This window comes from Balaenoptera acutorostrata, chromosome 21, assembly GCF_949987535.1.
Source record: "Balaenoptera acutorostrata chromosome 21, mBalAcu1.1, whole genome shotgun sequence".
Classification (NCBI taxonomy): Eukaryota; Metazoa; Chordata; class Mammalia; order Artiodactyla; family Balaenopteridae; genus Balaenoptera; species Balaenoptera acutorostrata.
Window position 1 is genome coordinate 35,229,142 of NC_080084.1, and position 24,160 is coordinate 35,253,301.

Here is a 24,160-nt window from a genome sequence, read left to right on the forward strand (position 1 = left end):
ATATATATAAATTTTTTAAAATTCTAGAAGAGAAAGGCTTATCATGGAAGCATCAGTGACCTTCTTATCTCCCTCTCCTCATAAGAAATCGCTCAATGATCTCTCCTGCTGATAACCTCCATATCATTAAGGGGGAGTGATGCTTTTGCTTCCTCTCTGATTAATCAAGTTTAGATGATAAAGAGTTTACTTATACCTCTCACTGTAGTTAAATCACTATAGTGATATATTTTGTTTCTTGCTTACCTGTAAACATCTATACCTTTGTTTCTCATTTCATTTCCTGATTTTCCACTTTGTAAGATGAAAATATTACAAAATATTACAAATATCTCCCTCTCCTTTATGTGATCTTTCTTCCCATTTCCGCCTCCCGCCTTCTATCATTTATCTTTAAACTTTACTGTTACACATGTCTACAGGTATACAGTTACAGTCTGGTCTTTAACCAGATTAAGTTTTTTTTTTTTTTTAATTTATTTATTTTTGGCTGTGTTGGGACTTCGTTTCTGTGCGAGGGCTTTCTCTAGCTGCAGCAAGCAGGGGCCACTCTTCATCGCGGTGCGCGGGCCTCTCACTGTCGCGGCCTCTCTTGCTGCGGAGCACAGGCTCCAGACACGCAGGCTCAGTAGTTGTGGCTCACGGGCCCAGCCGCTCCGCGGCATGTGGGATCCTCCCAGACCAGGGCTCGAACCCGTGCCCCCTGCATTGGCAGGCAGATTCTCAACCACTGTGCCACCAGGGAAGCCCCAGATTAAGTTTTGTGTTGGATTCCAGTACTTGAAATGATGATTGCAACCTTAACACTAGCTTCTCTAGCTCTGCCCACAAGTTCATTCAAGGTGTGTTTGTGTGTGTGTGTGTGTGTGTTGTGGAAGAGCTAAAGCTTAAATCGTGATTCTAATAGTTGAAAATCATTGACAGTGCTTACCTTGTTCTATTGATATAGTTATGTGGGGACGCAGTGAAATAGGAAGCAGACGTGCTGCTTAAGGCATTTGGGCAGTGATTCTGCTTTTTACCACATTCAGAGATGTGGCATTTCTTCCTAAATGGTAATATAAATCCTGAATATGAAAGGGCTTCAGCAGAGAACAAAATTAAGCTTCTCGCATCAGACACAATCTTGCTTTGTGTGGAGAGTGCCGCTGGCAGCTGCCTGCCCATTAGGAATGAAAGGAAACGGCATCAGTCACCCACTTGAGCTCAACTTCTAGATCCTTGACAAAATCAGTCGAGAACTTGGAGGGCACAAAGTGTGTGGTCTCTTTTTTCACCTACCCATAGCCTATCTGAAGGTTCCAATTATTATTACCTGTAGAGCCAGGAAATATTCTCTATGTATTATGATACTGCCAGGTATTTTTTCTCCTGAAGTTTTTCTTTCTCTTAGTTTCCTCCCTCCCTCCCTCTCTCCCTCCCTCTTCCACATCCTTCCTTCTTTCTTCTCCACCTGCTTCTCTCTCTCTCTCTTCTTTCACTTTCTCCTCCTTCTCTCCCCTCCTCCTCTCTTGCTTTTTATCTCACTTTTTCTAATCAACTTTATTCTAGCCTCATAGTTTTTTCAAATGCAGTCAGCATGCCAGGCCTGCTGTACGACTACCATCACTAAGCTCTCAAACTGGAAGCCGCTGTTTCCTTGGACCCACATCTCCCTCCCAAATGTTACACTCACTCTGTTGGAGAATATCCTGAAGTAACTTCGTAAGACAGGATGGGTAGAAAGTAAACTTTATGAATCTTACATGTTTATAGAGATCTTTATTTTAGCCCTTACTCTTAGTTGATAATTGTTTAATGTTGATCATTTTAATTTTTCCTGGAAAAAAAAAAAAAAAAGGAAGGCGTTGGTTGCTTCATCGTTTTCCAGCATCCAGTGTTTTGTAGATGAAAGGTCTGGCACTAGTCTGATTCTCATTCCCTGTATGTCAACATGTTCCTTCTATTTGAGAGCTTTTAGAAACTTATCCAACAGTTTAGAAATTTCACAATGTCTGAACATGTGTCTTTTTTATTTCTCTCTGAAGCAAAATCAGTGAACACTTTAAACTGTGGGAAATGTATTTATATTGAGAAATTCATTTGCCCTATTTTTTTTTTTAAATTAATTTATTTTTTTAATTTATGGCTGTGTTGGGTCTTCGTTTCTGTGCGAGGGCTTTCTCTAGTTGCGGCAAGTGGGGGCCACTCTTCATCGCGATGCGTGGGCCTCTCATTATCGCGGCCTCTCTTGTTGCGGAGCACAGGCTCCAGACGCGCAGGCTCAGTAATTGTGGCTCATGGGCCCAGTTGCTCCGCGGCATGTGGGATCTTCCCAGACCAGGGCTCGAACCCATGTCCCCTGCATTGGCAGGCAGATTCTCAACCACTGCGCCACCAGGGAAGCCCTATTTTTTTTTTTTTTTGATCTTCTTTTTTGTTGAAGATTTTCTTTCCTCTACCTTGCACCGTTTTCATACTATCCTGTTCTTGTCTGAAGGATATTATATTTTAAAATCTCACTGAAAATACTTCTTGCACTTTCTCTTTTTTTTTTTTTTCCACACACACACACTGTATTTTATTTTTACAAGAGATAGATAGACTGACACCAAGCATTGTACATGGATGACCACAACAAAAGCAACAATGATTGCAATTACCAAACATGAAACACACTTATACTATGTCATAACATTGACATTCAGTCCAGTAATCCTCCACTGTAACAGCTCCTTTACTTTGCAGTGAAAATTGATTTGTATATTCTTTTCCTCTGAGTCCTTGTGGGATTTTTTTTTTTTTTAATTCAGACAGAAAGTCACAAAAATTATACTCATCCTCATCAGTTCACTCAGTCCCATGTAATTAATTTCTTTTTTTTCATCTTGATCTTTTGTTAGCACTTTTATGAGTTCATCAGTTTTTCATTAGAGTTCTGAAAATGCTTATTCATTCAGTTCAGCAGTACAGTCAGTTACCAGAAACCTGTACTTGTCAGAGTCTTTTCCATGAATTTCTTGAAGATGAAACTCTTTTATAGGAACATATTTGCAAAATCATCAGAGTACACCCAGAACTGTCTGTAAATGACAAAAGACTTAAAAATGACCATGGTTAAAGATTTGATGAAAGTTCATAATAATGCAGTTGACAAGAAAATTAGTTATTTCTGAGATATACATTTTAAAGTAATAACTAGGATTATTACTTATAACATTATACCAGAACATATAAGATTTTTAGACGTTTCCTGTAATGTCTGAAACATTTATATTAACATATTTCCATACATATTTCCATACAAATACAAATATAAGATTTTTAGAAATTTCATGTAATGTCTGAAACATTTATATTAACATATTTCCATACATATTTCCATACAAATACAAATATAAGATTTTTAGAAATTTCATGTAATGTCTGAAACATTTATATTAACATATTTCCATACATATTTCCATACAAATACAAATATAAGATTTTTAGAAATTTCATGTAATGTCTGAAACATTTATATTAACATATTTCCATACATATTTCCATACAAATACAAATATAAGATTTTTAGAAATTTCATGTACTGTCTGAAACATTTATATTAACATATTTCCATACATATTTCCATACAAATACAAATATAAGATTTTTAGAAATTTCATGTAATGTCTGAAACATTTATATTAACATATTTCCATACAAATAACCCAATGAAAGTTTAGTATTAGTTGTTTTGTTTGTTTTTTTATACTGCAGGTTCTTATTAGGCATCAGTTTTATACACATCCGTGTATACATGTCAATCCCAATCGCCCAATTCAGCACATCACCATCCCCACCTCATCGCAGTTTTCCCCCCTTGGTGTCCATATGTCCATTCTCTACATCTGTGTCTCAACTTCTGCCCTGCAAACTGGCTCATCTGTACCGTTTTTCTACGTTCCACATACATGCATTAACATACGATATTTGTTTTTCTCTTTCTGACTTACTTCACTCTGTATGACAGTCTCTAGATCCATCCACTTCTCAACAAATGACTCAATTTCGTTCCTTTTTATGGCTGAATAATATTCCATCGTATATATGTACCACAACTTCTTTATCCATTCGTCTGTTGATGGGCATTTAGGTTGCTTCCATGACCTGGCTATTGTAAATAGTGCTGCAATGAACATTCGGGTGCACGTGTCTTTTTGAATTACGGTTTTCTCTGGGTATATGCCCAGTAGTGGGATTGCTGGGTCATATGGTAATTCTATTTTTAGTTTTTTAAGGAACCTCCATATTGTTCTCCATAGTGGCTGTATCAATTTACATTCCCACCAACAGTGCAAGAGGGTTCCCTTTTCTCCACACCCTCTCCAGCATTTGTTGTTTGTAGATTTTCTGATGATGCCCATTCTAACAGGAGTGAGGTGATACCTCATTGTAGTTTTGATTTGCATTTCTCTAATAATTAGTGATGTTGAGCATCTTTTCATGTGCTTCGTGGCCGTCTGTATGTCTTCTTTGGAGAAATGTCTATTTAGGTCTTCTGCCCATTTTTGGATTGGGGTGTTTGTTTCTTTGATATTGAGCTGAATGAGCTGTTTATATATTTTGGAGATTAATCCTTTGTCCGTTGATTCATTTGCAAATATTTTCTCCCATTCTGAGGGTTGTCTTTTGGTCTTGTTTATGGTTTCCTTTGCTGTGCAAAAGCTTTGAAGTTTCATTAGGTCCCACTTGTTTATTTTTGTTTTTATTTCCATTACTCTAGGAGGTGGATCGAAAAAGATCTTGCTGTGATTTATGTCAAAGAGTGTTCTTCCTATGTTTTCCTCTAAGAGTTTTATAGTGTCCAGTCTTATATTTAGGTCTCTAATCCATTTTGAGTTTATTTTTGTGTATGGTGTTAGGGAGTATTCTAATTTCATTCTTTTACATGTGGCTGTCCAGTTTTCCCAGCACCACTTATTGAAGAGACTGTCTTTTCTCCATTGTATATCTTTGCCTCCTTTGTCATAGATTAGTTGACCATAGGTGCGTGGGTTAATCTCTGGGCTTTCTATCTTGTTCCATTGATCTATGTTTCTGTTTTTGTGCCAGTACCATATTGTCTTGATTACTGTAGCTTTGTAGTATAGTCTGAAGTCAGGGAGTCTGATTCCTCCAGCTCCATTTTTTTGCCTCAAGACTGCTTTGGCTATTCGGGGTCTTTTGTGTCTCCATACAAATTTTAAGATGATTTGTTCTAGCTCCGTAAAAAATGCCCTTGGTAATTTGATAGGGATTGCATTGAATCTGTAGATTGCTTTGGGTAGTATACTCATTTTCACAATGTTGATTCTTCCAATCCAAGAACATGGTATATCTCTCCATCTGTTGGTATCATCTTTAATTTCTTTCATCAGTGTCTTATAGTTTTCTGCATACAGGTCTTTTGTCTCCCTAGGTAGGTTTATTCCTAGGTATTTTATTCTTTTTGTTGCAATGGTAAATGGGAGTGTTTCCATAATTTCTCTTTCAGATTTTTCATCATTAGTGTATAGGAATGCAAGAGATTTCTGTGCATTAATTTTGTAACCTGCAACTTTACCATATTCATTAATTAGCTCTAGCAGTTTTCTGGTGGCAGTTTTAGGATTCTCTATGTATAGTATCATGTCATCCGCAAACAGTGACAGTTTTACTTCTTCTTTTCCAATTTGTATTCCTTTTATTTATTTTTCTTCTCTGATTGCCGTGGCTAGGACTTCCAGAACTATGTTGAATAATAGTGGTGAGAGTGGACATCCTTGTCTCGTTCCTGATCTTAGAGGAAATGCTTTCAGTTTTTCACCATTGAGAATGATGTTTGCTGTGGGTTTGTCATATATGGCCTTTATTATGTTGAGGTAGGTTCCCTCTATGCCCACTTTCTGGAGAGTTTTTATCAGAAATGGGTGTTGAATTTTGTCAAAAGCTTTTTCTGCATCTATTGAGATGATCATATGGTTTTTATTCTTCAATTTGTTAATATGGTGTATCACATTGATTGATTTGCGTATATTGAAGAATCCTTGCATCCCTGGGATAAATCCCACTTGATCGTGGTGTATGATCCTTTTAATGTGTTGTTGGATTCTGTTTGCTAGTATTTTGTTGAGGATTTTTGCATCTATATTCATCAGTGATATTGGTCTGTAATTTTCTTTTTTTGTAGTGTCTTTGTCTGGTTTTGGTATCAGGGTGATGGTGGCCTCATAGAATGAGTTTGGGAGAGTTCCTTCCTCTGCAATTTTTTGGAAGAGTTTGAGAAGGATGGGTGTTAGCTCTTCTCTAAATGTTTGATAGAATTCACCTGTGAAGCCATCTGGTCCTGGACTTTTGTTTGTTGGAAGATTTTTAATCACAGTTTCAATTTCATTACTTGTGATTGGTCTGTTGATATTTTCTGTTTCTTCCTGGTTCAGTCTTGGAAGGTTATACCTTTCTAAGAATTTGTCCATTTCTTCCAGGTTGTCCATTTTATTGGCATAAAGTTGCTTGTAGTAGTCTCTTAGGATGTTTTGTATTTCTGCGTTGTCTGTTGTAACTTCTCCTTTTTCATTTCTGATTTTATTGATTTGAGTCCTCTCCCTCTTTTTCTTGATGAGTCTGGCTAATGGCTTATCAATTTTGTTTATCTTCTCAAAGAACCAACTTTTAGTTTTATTGATCTTTGCTATTGTTTTCTTTGTTTCTATTTCATTTATTTCTGCTCTGATCTTTATGATTTCTTTCCTTCTGCTAACTTTGGGTTTTGTTTGTTCTTCTTTCTCTAGTTTCTTTAGGTGTAAAGTTAGATTGTTTACTTGAGATTTTTCTTGTTTCTTTAGGTAGGCTTGTATAGCTATAAACTTCCCTCTTAGAACCGCTTTTGCTGCATCCCATAGGTTTTGGGTCGTCGTGTTTTCATTGTCATTTGTCTCTAGGTATTTTTTTATTTCCTGTTTGATTTCTTCAGTGATCTCTTGGTTATTTAGTAACGTATTGTTTAGCCTCCATGTGTTTGTCTTTTTTACGTTTTTTTCCCTGTAATTCATTTCTAATCTCATAGCGTTGTGGTCAGAAAAGATGCTTGATATGATTTCAATTTTCTTAAATTTACTGAGGCTTGATTTGTGACCCAAGATGTGATCTATCCTGGAGAATGTTCCGTGTGCACTTGAGAAGAACGTGTAATCTGCCGTTTTTGGATGGAATGTCCTATATATATCAATTAAATCTATCTGGTCTATTGTGTCATTTAAAGCTTCTGTTTCCTTATTTATTTTCATTTTGGATGAACTGTCCATTGGTGTAAGTGAGGTGTTAAAGTCCCCCACTATTATTGTGTTACTGTCGATTTCCTCTTTTATAGCTGTTAGCAGTTGCCTTATGTATTGAGGTGCTCCTATGTTGGGTGCATATATATTTATAATTGTTATATCTTCTTCTTGGATTGATCCCTGGATCATTATGTAGTGTCCTTCCTTGTCTCTTGTAACATTCTTTATTTTAAAGTCTATTTTATCTGATATGAGTATAGCTACTCCAGCTTTCTTTTGATTTCCATTTGCATGGAATATCTTTTTCCATCCCCTCACTTTCAGTCTGTATGTGTCCCTAGGTCTGAAGTGGGTCTCTTGTAGACAGCATATATATGGGTCTTGTTTTTGTATCCATTCAGCCAGTCTATGTCTTTTGGTTGGGGCATTTAATCCATTCACGTTTAAGGTAATTATCGATATGTATGTTCCTATGACCATTTTCTGAATTGTTTTGGGTTTGTTTTTGTAGGTCCTTTTCTTCTCTTGTGTTTCCCACTTAGAGAAGTTCCTTTAGCATTTGTTGTAGAGCTGGTTTGGTGGTGCTGAATTCTCTTAGCTTTTGCTTGTCTGTAAAGCTTTTGATTTCTCCATCAAATCTAAATGAGATCCTTGCTGGGTAGAGTAATCTTGGTTGTAGGTTCTTCCCTTTCATCACTTTAAGTATTTCATGCCACTCCCTTCTGGCTTGCAGAGTTTCTGCTGAGAAATCAGCTGTTAACCTTATGGGAGTTCCCTTGTATGTTATCTGTCGTTTTTCCCTTGCTGCTTTCAATAATTTTTCTTTGTCTTTAATTTTTGCCACTTTGATTACTATGTGTCTCGGCGTGTTTCTCCTTGGGTTTATTCTGTATGGGACTCTCTGCGCTTCCTGGACTTGGGTGGCTATTTCCTTTCCCATGTTAGGGAAGTTTTCGATTATAATCTCTTCAAATATTTTCTCTGGTCCTTTCTCTCTCTCTTCTCCTTCTGGGACCCCTATAATGCGAATGTTGTTGCGTTTAATGTTGTCCCAGAGGTCTCTTAGGCTGTCTTCATTTCTTTTTATTCTTTTTTCTTTAGTCTGTTCCGCAGCAGTGAATTCCACCATTCTGTCTTCCAGGTCACTTATCCGTTCTTCTGCCTCAGTTATTCTGCTATTGATTCCTTCTAGTGTAGTTTTCATTTCAGTTATTGTATTGGTCATCTCTGTTTGTTTGTTCTTTAATTCTTCTAGGTCTTTGTTAATCATTTCTTGCATCTTCTCAATCTTTGCCTCCATTCTTATTCCGAGGTCCTGGATCATCTTCACTATCATTATTCTGAATTCTTTTTCTGGAAGGTTGCCTATCTCCACTTCATTTAGTTGTTTTTCTGGGGTTTTTTCTTGTTCCTTCATCTGGTACATAGCCCTCTGCCTTTTCATCTTCTCTGTCTTTCTGTAACTGTGGTTTTTGGTCCACAGGCTGCAGGATTGTAGTTTTTCTTGCTTCTGTACTGCACTTTCTCTTTTACTGTTGTCTTGTGTCCCCAAGTTGTTTCTCTTTCCTCCTGCTTCATTCTGGGATGTGTGATTCCTCCTACATTAAGAAAATGGCTTTCATTTTGTAGACTTTTTTCAACTATCCAGCAATCCTAGATTACCATCTAATATTTAAGAATAAGGCAACTGTCAGAAAGTCCACTCTGTGCTCTGTGAACATGGGCAGGGCTTGGCAATTGGCAGTCCTTACTTTAGGATGAGCTAGCTAGGAGCTGACTGTCTTAATCGCTGCATGCAGAGTGCCTTGTCTGGGAAAAGGAACTCTTTGAGCTAGCTTCTCTAGCTCCTTCTCCAAGTTTATCCAAAGTGTGCAACCTCTGTGTGTGTGTGTGTGTTTGTGTGCGTGTATGCGTGTGGCAGAGAGTAGGGGGGATTCCTATATATATTTTCTTGTTTTTAACTCTATATTTCACTAGTTTACTGTATTATTACTGACAGCTGAACTCTTAATCTTCCCAGAGTTGTATGAGCAGATCTTCTTCACCAGTTCTCGGTATAATCTCCTTCACTCATTTTTGACATTTTTCTTCCATCTTCTGAATTTTTTGGAAGTCTTCCACTGATCCCCTTGCATTCTCTTTGATATCGTGGACTTATTTTCTCTTTATTCGTCTTCATTTTAAACGTAATTTTAGAGCAGTAGAGGGAGAGGAAATAAGCACGTGTTTATCATCTTGACTTGTATTATTATATGTTAGGAGGGTTGTGAGAAGCCATTCTTTGAGTAACTACAGACAGTGATTAAGAAATAATCACCCACAAGCGACATTTCACACATAACTAAGTAGGCTCAGGAACACATTTCACTGATGCTCTTCCTGCCTTGGGTTTTTTCCTCGCAGGCAAGATGCAGTGGGAAAAGGAAGGTGAGTGTGTAGGTGTGTATAAATGCCACCTTTGTGGTCCCAGGCAGAGAATAATGGGCACAAGTAACTGCATATTCACTCGTGGTTTTCCAGTAGCAGTACTGAGTAAATGCAGTGAGTCAGAGGCCGAGGGGCTCGATACGATGCAAATGGTGGCCAGTAAGATACGTGATGTATCAGGTACAGTTGCTCAAAATATTATTTAAAGTCTGACTTCTTGCTTCAGGCTAGATAACAGCAGTGACATTAGCCACCATTTACTGAGCACCTTCTGTGTGGGACCCCGTCCTAAATACTTTAGGCAGATCTCCGCAACAATCTGGTAAAGTAGGTACTGTTACGATCCGCATTCCCATTTTATAGGAGAGAAAACTCAGGCACAAAGAAGACAAGTTAATTGCTCCAGGGCATACCGCTAGTAAGTGATGGAGCCAGGGTGGGAATTAAGTTCCAGAGTTCCTCTAAGACAGTGTGTGTATGCATATGTATGTGTGTGTGTGATATATATGCTACAGTATCTCAAAACACTTTTGGCCAATGGTATGCTGGTAAACTGTCTTTCTAGGGGGAAAACAAGCCCTAATTAGTAATATTTGCTGACATATGTGGTATAAATACTCCCAACATGGCTGATTTCAGGACATTAACAATGTAACCATTGGCTCCCTGGTTAAAGGGTCTCCAATACAACACTGCTTTAGCATCATAAGAACTCAGTTGAGTGAGCTTGGATCGCTTTTATTCTTAACTCTTTGGTTTAATTTTCAATCAGCCTTTATTACCATAAACAGAACAGGAGAGGAAGACAAATGACATTGGTTTTATTTAGGAATGGAAAGAAGTGTTTTGACATTTACGGTGTTTAAGGATTTTGCACAAGTTAGAAAGAAATAGAGACAGATTGCTGGCAATTGGTAGGGACTTTGTTTTCCCACGTCTACTCTTAATACCTGATTTTCTCATATTATCCACATTCTAGAAACCAAATTTTAATTAAAGAGAATACGTGAGCAACCACGTCTAATGCACAGCATAGAAAGGTCACAAGTTTAAATCAGTTGACCAATTCTTTGGTGCACTGTCCCTGCATTAGAACTATATGACTTCCTGTCCCTTTAACTCAGAAGCGAATAGGTTGATGATGGCAGCTTTAACTTTCCCCATTATATCCACTTTGCATGTGGCACTGATCTTATCCCTCAAGTGGCGATGCTTTTCCAAATACTGAAATATGACGCCTCTTCACTGGCTGACCCTGGGTTGTATATGAAAAGACCCATCATATAGCACAAATGGGGCACAAACAATTCGCAGAAGAACGAGTTTTGTAGACCTTGTTATCTCATCTTTTTAACTTCCTAAGACGGGTTGAGTATATACTGAGTAACACATAAATAGCATAATACTCAAGAAAACAAGCAAAAAATTTAAATATGCCTTTTTAGAAGCTTTTTTAAAGGTCTAGGAATCTTTTTAAAAATATGACCAGTAAAGTGACATAAATAGGTCTTAATCTATTTTCATAATTAGCATCCAATTAAGATACATATTTATGTCATCAGTTTTTAATTCAAATGAAGTTAATTAAACTATTAAGATACTGGGTTCAATTATGTTCTTAGCTCCAAATTCAAATACCAAGCATCAGATGTAATAACACTTTAAAAAGAAGTCCAACAATTAAAAATTATGGGCTTTAAAAGTATATTATAGTCTATGTATGATATCTCAATTAAAAATGCATTATGCTTATTATTTGCCTTTTGAAACAAAAAGGGATCATTTGAGTGCTGGTAATGGAAACAGACCCTTTTTTTGTTTATGTGTATATAGTGCACATATGTATGTCTAACAACTTCAGGTCAGAATTCTATAAATCAGGATTGGCTAAACTTCTAATTTGCTGGGGAGTAACAGGCCATGAAGACTTTCAAATTCATTTTTCTGGTGATACATGGCTGCCTAACATGTCAACGGATGGCAAACGCACAGAACAGGCGTTTCGTCTTGATATAAATACATTCCCAGTTTAAATCTGGCTGCTTTTCCCTTGTTCCAAGGCCCCGTATCAGATGTCAGCAAGTCGAGGTGCCTTGGGGGAACCCACAGAAGTCAGATTTCCCCTTCCGCTCTGTGCGTGTGAGGCTGCGGGCCTGCTTCCTTATTAGCTCTCAGGCTGCCGTCAGCAGCTGCTGAGTCCAGCTTTCAAGTTCCCATTTGTGAGGACTCTGCTTGGGTGGGACAGAGCAGGGGCATTTGTGACAAGGCTCCCCAGTGATGACACACGGCCAGGCCTGAGAACAGGTGACCCGAGGGCATTCTCAAAACGACAGCTTTCTAGCCCTAACTTACGAAGAGCATTAAATCTTAAGATGAGTGTAGGACAAAACGGAGCAGATATACTGAAGGTGGGGGACAATACTGGACATACGGTTTTATTAATGACTCCTGAGGTAAAAGGAAGGTAATGAAGGCAAAGATGATAGTGAGAAAGCCCACTTACAGTCCTGTCTAGTTGTCCGCAGACGGCTGACCGAGCGCTCAGAAAAACAAGGCAGACGAGAGTTACTGACTCACTGCTAATTCAAACCACCAACATCTGCACAAGAGATTAGTAAAACCACAGTACAGATCAAGTTCCCTAAATCATTTTCGGAAGAAATTATCAATACGAAATATTTGTAGCTAAAAGGTCAGAGATTTTTTTTGGTGGCTAAAAACCTTCACACACTGAGAGCACCACCAGAGGAAAAAGCCCAAGAAAATCAACACAGTTGCTCGTCATAAGACGGCCCACGTTTTCTAATACGTGCTAAACAAAACGCACCTTTATGATTAACAGCATTCTTTCCTCTTCAGGCTAGAAGAGAGCATTATGTACAACTGATAACCAGTGATAAGAGACATATTACTCTAAGGTACTGAGGTTCAATCAGGACTTATCATGCTGTGACTCATTGTTACTTTTTTCTTTGTGTCTAAAAACCTTGGCTACTCTAATTATTTTAAGTATCCAAATATAGATTATTTCTTGTGGCTTTACTGTATCACTATGGAAGTAAATCCCCAAAGGAGCAATTTCTTGAAACACTGAGCAGAAATCCAAATATCACTCAAAATTTAAACATAAACAAAATACATACACACACATATTCATTTTCAGGGGATATACAAAGCTTAAATAAAAACAGATAATAAAAATTTTTCAGATATAGAAAGTGAAAATGCTCTTTTAGCATAAAATTTTTGTGCTTATCTTACACAAAGAATTTTAGAATACATGAGGCACATTATACGATGACAGTGAGTAGCCTTTTCAGCCTCTGTTTCTTTCTTCTTTAAGTACAGATGCGGACAGAAAAGATGGATTAGATGCAGTCGACTTTTTCCTCAGTTGGCTCACTTTTTAGAGGATTGTAAACCATGAAATGAAACTGAGTAAATGTTGAAAGTTTATTGCAGGCAGCACCTGGGGCCAAGAAGAGAAAAAGTTGTTTGGTTAAATAGAGAATGCACATGTAATTTACAACCAGTACAGACATTGCTTCCCCACCTGGACACTGGCTGTTGTGTACCTGCTGTCCAGTCAGGCCACACGGAAGTGGGCTGTGTGTCCACCTTAGTGCAGATTAGCTGACAGTCCATGAGGGCAAAGAAAGGCAGTGGGAAAGCCATCTCTTTGAACCTCGGAATATAGGCTGATTTTTTGCTCCTATACATATGCAGTCATTGCTACTGTTATTTTAATGTTTTCATACCCTTTTCGCAGAAGAAGAAAATTTTCAGGCACACACTAAAAACTGTATTTCCCTAGTGACTAGGCCATTCCCTTCATCCATCCATAATCCTCCCCTCCCCAGGCACCCTGCTCTTTTCTACGCTTCTACACGGGTAGAAAGTGAGCCTTGTTTTGTCAAGATGCTCTCTGTCAGACAACAGTGATTTCTTCCCCTGCTCAGACACCTGGAGGGAGCCCTTCTAATGCCATTACTTTAAATATAAGGGGCTGGTCAATTTTAAATTCATCTACAATTATATAATTATCATTTTTACATCCTGTTAAATCTAACTTTGAGCCTTCTAAGGTTTATTTCCTAAGAGGGAATCAATGAAACTGATTTATTTTAGACACAAAGCCTCCCCACCCATAACTTATATTGACTTTTGTATTTTAGTACTTAAAAAGGAGTAAGGAATTCCTCAAACAAGTTTTTCAGATACCAAACTGTGGGAAGTAAAAGATCAAAGCGCAATAATAAGCAGTCTACCCTAATAAGCTGTATTGATCAGTAGGCTGTGTACCTTCCCCACCTGAAATCTCACTAATGAGGAGCAGCAGTGGTTGATCTTGAAATGCTTTGAAACTGTGATAGGCTCACACGGAAAGTAAATGAAGCAAAGGACGTGCCTCAAATACAGCGCAAAAATAATTCTGCTAACGCCTTTAGTTTACTAATTAGTAATACATTTTGTACCTGGGAGCCCTGAGATCTAAATGACGGAGACCTTTAAATAATGAACAGAGAAGTGGGGAAGATCATTTATCCCTACCTACTTCTAACGAATAAAAGCATTTGACTAGATTAGCCCATCTCAGCATGTACTTGAGCCGAAGCTAAACTCTCCTGAGGACAGACGTCAAGGGTAAGACCGAAAAGCCGAAGACTGGACCCTGACCACTGCCAGTCGACAGAGGAGGGTTTCGGGTGCACTTCTAACGCTCTGGGGGTCCTGACACATCAACAGGTCACATGTATCCACTGCCTACTCAATATAGTCCCTGTTTCTACTGCACAGGATTAAAATACCCAACAACATTTTAAAGTCTCTCTCCTCATCAACATTTGCAGGTTCATATAAATATGAATTTCAGATAAAACTTACCATAACTTCCAGTCACGTTAGCACATACCACAGCCCCAAAGAAGTTGGGAAAGTACTTCTGGATTCTTAAAATCACTTTTTGGCATGCTGTGGTTGGGTCTTTTCCTCTTCTCATATACTCTACAGCTTGGTAGCTGATTTAAACAGAGGCAAAACTTTAGTATCACAGAGTAAACTAACTCCAAATTTGGTTACTTGAGGTTAGACATCTAAAACCATCAAAATTGTCACATTTGACAAAATACAGTGCATATTAAGTGAAAAGAGGTCTGTAACTCCTGTGAAAGTATCAACAGGAAAGGAAGTAAACCTTGATACCATGTCTACCTTTTCAACTAATCCACCCACTCATTTCAGATAAGGACTTTTAGTTTTGGCTTCAGCTGAATAACTGTTACTTAGTAAAAACAGCCTGAAGTCATAAAGTATAGAGGTTATATTTAAGTAAGAAATGGGGCTACAATCAATGGGGAAAAATACTAGGCATGCGCAAAACATCTAGTTGCAAGGATTATCTCTCAGTAATTAATTGTACACAGCGACTGCATTTCCTACTTTTATCATCAATTATCACGGTTCCTTTACTCAGTGGCCTTATGTAAATTATTTAAATAGATCCCAAGCATCCTCATCTGTGAAGCAGAGTGAGCAGTATTATTCTGTTTCAGAGGGCTATGATTACTTCATTTGAATGATGAGGACTGTCAAAATGACGGTGTCAGGAGCTGGGAAGCAGGGCTTCTGAAAAGCTCTCGTACACGCAAATTCGGATCACGCGGCACAGACAATTACGTTCTCTCTTGAGGGACAGTATCTCCTTCTAAGATCCCTGAAGCCACAAACGTGGGAGGGCGCACCTTGGGAGGAAGCGCATCAGTATGTCGCCGTCCCCGGTCGCTGCTGCAGCTCCCGCAGTGTCGTCCGCATAGGCCCCAGATCCAGGTATGGGCGAGTCTCCTATTCGACTTTGGGAGGGCACAGCGTGGTCATTCAGGACAGGAAGTCAAGTGCAGAAAATTCTTTTAGGAGACGTTTCTACTTAGTCACTGACTACTGTTTCAAGTAAATTCTTCATCGGAATACAGAGACTACACTCTCCTTAGTTTTTCCACTTAGGTTTTCATACACCTGCGTTCAGTACATGAGAATCACACAGCACAGCCCATCATACGTGGCGGGGTGGCACAGGTTCACGGTGACTGTTCCACCATCGCCATCCTTGATCGTCTCATTTCTGGATTGTCTCAGCAGGTGCCAACTGGTTTTCCTCACCTACAATCTATTCCTGCTGTCTAGGTCAGGTGCCAACATTTTACTCAAGTTTTTCCTTGTAATAAACCTTCCATGCTTTTCTACTACTTTGAAATAAAATCCAGAAATCCTTAAAGACCCCCTGAAATCTGGATCTGGTCTTCCTCCCCCGCACCCGACAGATGTGCGGTTTTGTTTCTGGCCATTGGGAGCCCTGAACCTGAGCCTGTGCTACTTTGGATCTGCTAGTGCCTTGGCCTGGATGTCCCTGGCCCCTCTCTCAGGGTCAGGGTCAGCCCCCAGCCCCTCTCTCCAGGCCTCCTTGATGGCCCCAGCTTAATCTGGTCACACCACCATCCCTAAACTCTGCTGCCCTGGCTGAGACACCTTCTCCTTTGCACTTAGCAGCTACTAATTTATTTTCTTTCACGATAACCTTAGCTGTGAGAGTAGGGTTGTGCTTTGCATTTTGCATCCCCCATAGCACCTGGGACATACTGGTTGATATTCAGTACATATTTTCGAGATCTGGTCTTTTAGAAACACTAACCCAGGTATTTTGAATTTTATACCATTTGTAGATGTACCAGCAGCAATATTTCCCATCTTATGGATGACAACCATGCCTAGAAATTAAAAAAAAAAATCATTGTAGGTATCAACTCCAAAGTGTACCTCAAATATAACCAAATAATTGAGCAGTCGGTAATATAAATATCCTCTTCCATTATTTTCAGGTAGAAGACAATAGGAATCTTGGGAATATTGAAAATTACACCAGTGGTGAAATCTGTGTTTTTTAATGACCTTGTTTCACAGCATCATTTTGTAGACATCCCATATCCTCACTTCAAATTGCTCACTTTTCAATGCTTTTTCAAAGGTAATGCCAAAGAGAATCACGGCTATAGACTAATGGAAATTTTCAACATTACAGGAAATGACTGGAAAGATCATTTGAATGCGGCAAACATAACGTTATTAAAGAACTAAATATCAAAGATTTAAAAATCCCCAAGTGAATAATCATTAGATTTATGTATAAAGTAATTTACCAAAATGTATACAGATGATATGAAAAGAATGTGTGTGTGTGTGTGTGTGTGTGTGTATATATATGTGTGTGTGTGTGTGTGTATTTTTTTTTCTTAATTGCCAGTTAATCAAAATCACCTTCTGGTACATGATTAAGGATAAAGAAGTTAAGAACTACAGGAAGACAATTAAAACTAGCTGAACTTTAACCATAAAAACGGTATAGAAGGCAAATTACCAATAGTATCATGACCGTAGTTATCTCCCGTTTCCTTGTAGGTAGAACCCTCTCGCTTTAAGATACTAGGTGGTTTGTAGGGTCCACAGTATTTTGAAGCATCTGGTATAACATTCTGTAAACAAGATTTAAGTTTTATTTTTTAGAAAGGGTGATTTTAGAAACCAGCATGTAGTTATGTACAATCGCTAAACATTAGCGAGAAACCAAAAGGACATCGGGTAACTGAAAGATAAGAATTAAAAGCCAAAGGTTAGCTAAGTCTTATGTGGACAGATGGATATAATTTTACTAAATACCTAGTCTAGTCTCAGAATTATATAATACGGAAGAGACATTTATATTATCCGGTAAAGATCCCCAGTTTTTCTCTGTATATGCCAAAAATTCTCAGCACAATAGCAAATATAAATGAAGATTTTTAGATTAGATTTTTTTTAGATTTCTCAAAGAAATCAGGTACAGAACATGACTTTTAAATTTTAGAATTTGTTCCCTGACCAAAGGAGAGCTACTCTGAAATTTAAAGCAAAATCTATTTTAAAATCTTCTATTTTTCAAAGCTAGGTACATGTGAACATATCCTGAGCTGTACTCTCAGATTCTTTTATGAATCTTAAAGGCTCAGGAAAATAATCCAAATTCGTAAGTTCAGGCTGTGGGTGTGGATTAGTGTTAAAGCAAGAAACCTACAACTCATGTCTTGCTCATTTGCGCACCAGGTGCCTCCCATGACCTGGTTTCATGCAGTGGCCTCTTTCAAGTGACTCCCTGGTTACTCAGAGGTAGCTAGGATTTGGCAAAGAAACAGGTAAAAGACTAACACGCTCCACAGCAGGATTCTGGATAGCAAAGACAAACCGATTTAGGCTCAAAGTCCCATTGACTTAAAGATAAATTATCTTCCTGGTAACATACTAGACACCTAATAGTATAAATCCTCAAGTTAAAAAAGGGCGAGATACTGGGTATACTTCACATAGATTAAAATATAAGAAATATTTTAGACTAATGGTTCCCAAACTTTGTTTTCTTAATACATGGAACCTTTTGTTACAAGGGAACACAGCAGAGCAGTTCTGAGTGAGGCAGCGCTTCTCCCACAGCAGAACCTTCACAGCTTGAAACCACTGCCGGGGGCCGGGAGCTCCCCACTCAGGACGTGGCTGGGATGCAGCTGGGGAGCTGTCGAGGCCATCCTGGGCCCAGAGCTGGCGCCAGTCGTTGGTTCTGAAGTGCCCCCAGGGCGCTGACTGGCACCGCAGGCAACAGGTGGGTGACCGAGAGCGGCAGGGGCGCCACGCAGTATTTTCAGTAACTGACTTTTACAAATCGTGCACACGTACCCTCCAGTAATTTGGCTGGCAATTCCAGGCAAGCCAATCTGAATGAAGGGCACAAGAAGCATCGGTAGATAAATCCTCGTTGATAAACCCCATACTTTCGGCAAACTTGGTGGCTGGAGATGAGGGAGAAAAATGTAAACGAGTTAAGTATTATCTTTTAAACAAAATGGATGCACAGGAAGTGCTGTGGGTCAGCTGTCGCGCACGTGGAGCGCAGCCATCCTGGGGGTAAACACAGCCGGTCAAGGGAGTACTCACACGTGAAGAGTGTCATGGGCATCAGTTTCTAGATCTCGACTTCCCTACGTCCTTCCTGACCCTGATCTGCCGAGACCCTTGTGGGGGGCGGTGTGTGGTGACAGCTCTCCTTTCCCACCTTCCCTCCAGAATCTCCCTGCTTCTGCTTCACAAAAGGAAAGGGACACCTCGGAACAACCGCGACTGTAACTGGGGTGCAATGCCCAGAGCGTAAAACAACGTTGAGACACCAAATAAAGGCACCACCGGATTCCATGAAAGACTGACAGCTCCTGTGTTTGTCAGGTGGTTTTCCATTCTGTTTCAACAGAACTGAAGGGCGCCTACTGGAATTGTCAGCTAATACGTGGTTAAGAATGATCTTTCTGAATACAGATCACGGTATGGTTTGGGGTATATACCTTGGGAGGTGTTCAAGGAAGTGCCATCGCCATAGCAACACTCCACCCGTTCCCATCCTCTGTTATCCTATGCGCCTTGGGTCTTACACCCATAAAAATGTAACACAAGAAGAGGAATAATGCTGAATCCTGTTTCCCTCCAGCAGTTACTCATTCATTGATAATAAACTGATTTCTAAAAATCCTATTTTAAAAATGAAGAAAGTACAATTTAGAAGTAACTTATCCAAAGTTAAATAGATATTAAGTAAAACAGCTTGAATTTGAACTTAGCTCTGCTTTTATCCACTATTTTATACTGAGTCCTTTTTTCACAGTGAAGACGATAGACACAAGACTACATAAAAACTGAGTACAGTTAAAACATACCTGACTCTCCTGCTAACAGCGTGTGTGTCGTGTGTTCCAGTACTTTTCGTGCTACACCGATGGCGTTTTTAATTCGTCTAAGATCTCCCACTGCTCCTACGTTCATGGTAGTACTGCAAGAAAAAAGTGCAGTAAGATCTTTTAAGGTATTTTTATAGGTTCACAAATTTTCTAGAAATTGCTTTACTTCAAGCTATAGTGTTGTGCAGGAGAAACTCCACTGTCTCAACGTAGACGTGACGGCGCATCCATGAAGTTCATACAAATTCCCACCTTCAGACATATTAGGGAACAAACAGAGAATCTATTACCCCTATATTCCCAAAGCACTAAAATTCTCAGTTTCCCATGGCTCGTTTTAAATATGGCTTTTGAAAGGGGTTTTAAGGCTTCAGGTCAGGCAACCCACAGCGTTTGCGGTTGGTGGGTAAACGATGGTTTACCAGGTCAGAGACGTATTTCTGTACCTTGGGGTTCTCCCTGTTCTAAGGAGACTACCTACCTCAATGTGATAGTTTTCTACTATGATTATGATTTTTCTTTTTTTTTTTTTGAAATAAAATTTTTATTGAGGTGTAGTTCATTTACAATGTTGTGTTAGTTTCAGGGGTCCAGCAAACTGAACCAGTTCTATATATGTATATATTCTTTTTCAGATTCTTTTCCATTATAGGCTATTGTAAGATATTGAGTATAGTTTCCTGTGCTATACAGTAGGTCCTTGTTGTTTACCTATTTTATGTATAGTAGTATGTAATTGTTAATCCCAACCTCCTAATTTATCCCTCCCGTACCTTTCCCCTTTGGTAACCATAAGTTTGTTTTCTCTGTCTCTGGGTCTAGTTCTGTTTTGTAAATATATTCATTTGTATCGTTTTTTTTAGATTCCACAAATAAGTGATATCATACGATATTTGTCTTTTTCTGTCTGACTTACTTCACTTAGTATGATAATCTCTAGGTCCCTCCATGTTGCTGCAAATGGCATGACTTTCTTTTAATTGAGGGGGAAACGCCTTGTGTTTGGAAAGGCCAAGTACAATATGCTAGGGGTTTTGACCTGCATCAAAACTTATATATTGCGGGGGGAGGGATAAATTGGGAGATTGGGATTGACATATAACACACTACTATATCTAAAACAGATGAACAACAAGGACCTACTGTACAGCACAGGGAACTCTACTCAGTACTCTGTAATGACCTACATGGGAAAGAACCTAAAAAAGAGTGGACATATGTATATGTATGTGTAGAACAGATTCACTTTGCTGTATACCTGAAACTAACACAACATTGTAAATCAATTCTACCCCCCCAAAAATTAAAAAAACACACACATATATTTGTCCATCTTGCTCTCCGTAGAAGACTCATCAGCTATAAATGTAACTCAACCTGCAGCGGAGGTGCAGAGAGCACCAGGGCGTTTCAGGGCGCGCGTACCCGTCCATGATCATGGCGTCCAGGGTGGTCTCTCCGGACTCGTCGGGGCTGCCGCCGAAGCCCACGGTGCCGTCACAGCGCTCCTGCTCGCACGCCGCACAGCCGCTCTCAACCGCGTCCAGCGCAGACCCTCCAGCCGCCAACGTCCTCCACGCTGGCAATCAAATCCCAAGAGTGCTCGTGTAGACACGGATTTTTTTTTTTTTCAATGCCAAAGGCAACAAACCAGAAACGGCTTGAAAACTCCTATTTTTAAAACTGTTTGCACATTTACTGCAAGTTAAACTGAAATTTTCGTCTATCAGGTACTGCAAAGAAGTCAGAGTGATATAGACAGAATTCTATAACACAACTCTTTACCATGAAGAATTCAGACTTTGGCTACTGATGCAAAAGTGAGGGTTTTTTCACTTATTAATACCTCTTTCTACTGTGTGTGTGTGAGAAAAGAAGTATTCTCTCCTTCAGTTTTAAAAGTTACAACGGAAGCTACTAAAACGCAAACTGAAAATTCATGAAATCATAGCCCCGTAAATTTCTTCTGCATCATCCGATTATTAAAAATATACCAGCAAGTCTCCATAACAACAAAATAACAGCAAATAATTACAACGTGGGCTTCACGTGGATAATTCATTTAATCTTTCAGGTACTGTACAATTACTATCCTTATTTTAAAGAGGAAGAAACAGACCCAGAGAGGTTATTTGTTCAAGGTCACACAGCTAGTAGGCAGCAGCGTCTGGATTCAAAAGTAACCATTTTGGTTCCAGGGGCCATGCTTTTAACACTAAACTATGTTCTCCAGAGCCCCAAACATGGAAAAGAGGGGGGGGGGGGAAAAAAAAAAGGTGTTCAATAGTCAATTTCTTTACTAATAAAAATAGAATTCCTTGACGGGTTAATGCCACTATTGGTAAATAATAAGCATTACTACTGAAAGAACAGGCTTGAAAGTATATTTAGAGAAGTTCCCCCCCTCTGAACACAGACAACATACACAGAATTGTTCCCAGCCCAGGGCCCTGAACTTTCTTTTCTGTCTCATCATCGCTGGGAGTTTCTTTCTCACAGCCTGTTTCCTCATTTTTTTCTCTGAATCATTTACACTGCCTATAACATACAAACTTAGCTCCATCAAATTCTAAGGCTAATTCAGCCCCAGAAAATCATATTAGCAGCCTCAAATGGGGGAGAAGGGGTCCAAAACTACTCCTAGGGTAGTGTCTTGAACTGAATGAGACAAGTACGATAAGAAAATGACAAGGTCATCGTGTGTACAGGATGGTATCAAAGCACGTAAGCCAGGCACCTGACTCAGACTGGGTTTGAGGACAGTAAATGAGGGAGGTCTTCCTGGAAGAGGTAGTATCTTAGTTTGGTAGTTCTCCATCCTGACTGCAAATCAACATCACTTAGGCAGCTTTAAAAAAAAAAAAAAAAAAAAAAAGCTTTGGTTCCAGCAGTGAAAGGAAAACCTCAGGAGGTAGGGCCCAGGCACGGGTCCTTCTGAGACGCTCTGAGGATGATCCTAACGCATAACCAAGGTTGGAACTCCTTTTCCAGGTGGCAAATACAGCGCGTCAGCATGGAGCAACAAAAAGTGCACGTAAAGCGAGCACGCTCTGTGGGGGAACTTAGCCGTCGGCGCAGCCTAAGTAGAGGGTACTGGGGAGATGTGACGGGCCCCAAAGGTGAGGTGGAGAGGCAGGGAAGGGCTGGAGGTCATCAAAAGCCGGCGTCGAGGGGCTTCCCTGGTGGCGCAGTGGTTAAGAATCTGCCTGCTAATGCAGGGGACACGGGTTCGAGCCCTGGTCTGGGAAGATCCCACATGCCACGGAGCGACTGGGCCCGTGAGCCACAGCTACTGAGCCTGCGCGTCTGGAGCCTGTGCCCCGCAACGGGAGGGGCCGCGATAGTGAGAGGCCCGCGCACCGCGATGAAGAGCGGTCCCCGCACCGCGATGAAGAGTGGCCCCCACTTGCCGTAACCGGAGAAAGCCCTCGCACGAACCGAAGACCCAACACAGCCAAAAATAAATAAATAAATAAATAAAGTAGCTATTAAAAAAAAAATTAAAAAAAAAAAAAAAAAAAAAAAAAAGCCGGCGTCGGAGCCACTGGAGGAAGAGTCTGAGCAGAAAGGCCGGAACTGCTCCGGGTCGGCAGCAGGGTGGAAAATACAGTGACTCGGGCTGCAGAGAGGGAGTCACAAAAAACGCTGAGGGCCTGAAATGCAGCAGTGGCGGGGAGGAGGGTCCATGTGCCCGAGGCGCCGCGGCTGCGGGAAAGGCTGCAGGGGAGGCTGCGGAAGGCCCGCCTCCCGGCTCCCAGCCCCTCGGCGCGCTCGGCGGCGGCCCGCCCCACCCGCGAGCTCTGGCAGCGCAGCCCCCGGCCCCGCACCTGCTACGGCTGCATTCCTGAAAGGCCAAGTGTTGAGGATCAGGGGCAGCGGGCCGGAGCTGCACACCGGGGCCCGGCAGAGCAGCAGCAGCGACAGCAGCAGCCGGAAGCTCGGCTTCCGCGCCATGGCCGCCCACCGCCGCCAAGAATAAGCCCGACGAGGCCCCCAGCCGTCCAGGCCCCCGTACCTCCGCGGCTGGGGATCCCGGAACTCGCCGTCCCGGCGCCCCGCCCACCTGCCAGCCCCGCCCCGCCCACCCCACTCCGCCTGCTCCCTTGGGCGTGGTCCGGGCACCTCAACTCTCGCGAGAACTGGCCTCCTCCTGGGGACCGCGGGAGGTTTTCGTGCCCCTTGGGCGTCGGGGTGTCCACGCTACCGTCCTTAAGTCTACGCAGATTTTTTTTTTTTCTTTAATATTCAACCGAAAGTTAGTATGAAATTGCTCGGCCTTGGCTTACACGACCCTGGGAGCTTTCAAGTTTGATTTTAACGTGTCAGCCTCTTACGAAAAGTTGAAGTCGCTAAGTTGGCGAAGCTCACAGCGTGCTCCGTGGGTGCCTGGCCGCAGAGATCCGGGATGGGTTTTGAGGGTAGGTGAGGCGGCCTGGCTTACGGCCACGCTTCGTTTAGATTTCTCCCACCCTACCGTCGGTCGTCTTTCCTCTGCAGCTTTTTGTAGGACGTCCTCTGGTTTTGCATCTCTGAGCTGAAAGAAATGGAGACACCGGAGAAGCAGAAATCCGCCGTCCCCCCAGCTCAGGGCAGTGTACCTTCCCGCGCCTCCGGGGCACGAAGCTTCCTCTGTGCCTTTCTGAACGTGTTTTACCTTACGCCTGGCACCATTAC

The 24,160-nt window shown here is 40.7% G+C and overlaps 1 protein-coding gene across 1 annotated transcript; it reads right to left on the minus strand.

Annotated features, from left to right (window-relative positions):
* Nucleotides 1-12,092: 12,092 nt before the first annotated feature.
* Nucleotides 12,093-23,540, minus strand: AGA (aspartylglucosaminidase). The gene is made up of 9 exons (XM_007188988.3): nt 23,314-23,540; nt 20,912-21,065; nt 19,466-19,578; nt 18,438-18,550; nt 17,092-17,206; nt 16,369-16,444; nt 15,425-15,532; nt 14,568-14,701; nt 12,093-13,152 (listed from the first exon to the last, which is right to left on the minus strand). The coding sequence occupies exons 1-9, from the start codon at nt 23,438-23,440 to the stop codon at nt 13,052-13,054; spliced, it is 1,041 nt and encodes a 346-aa protein (XP_007189050.2). The 5' UTR covers nt 23,441-23,540; the 3' UTR covers nt 12,093-13,051.
* Nucleotides 23,541-24,160: the final 620 nt, after the last annotated feature.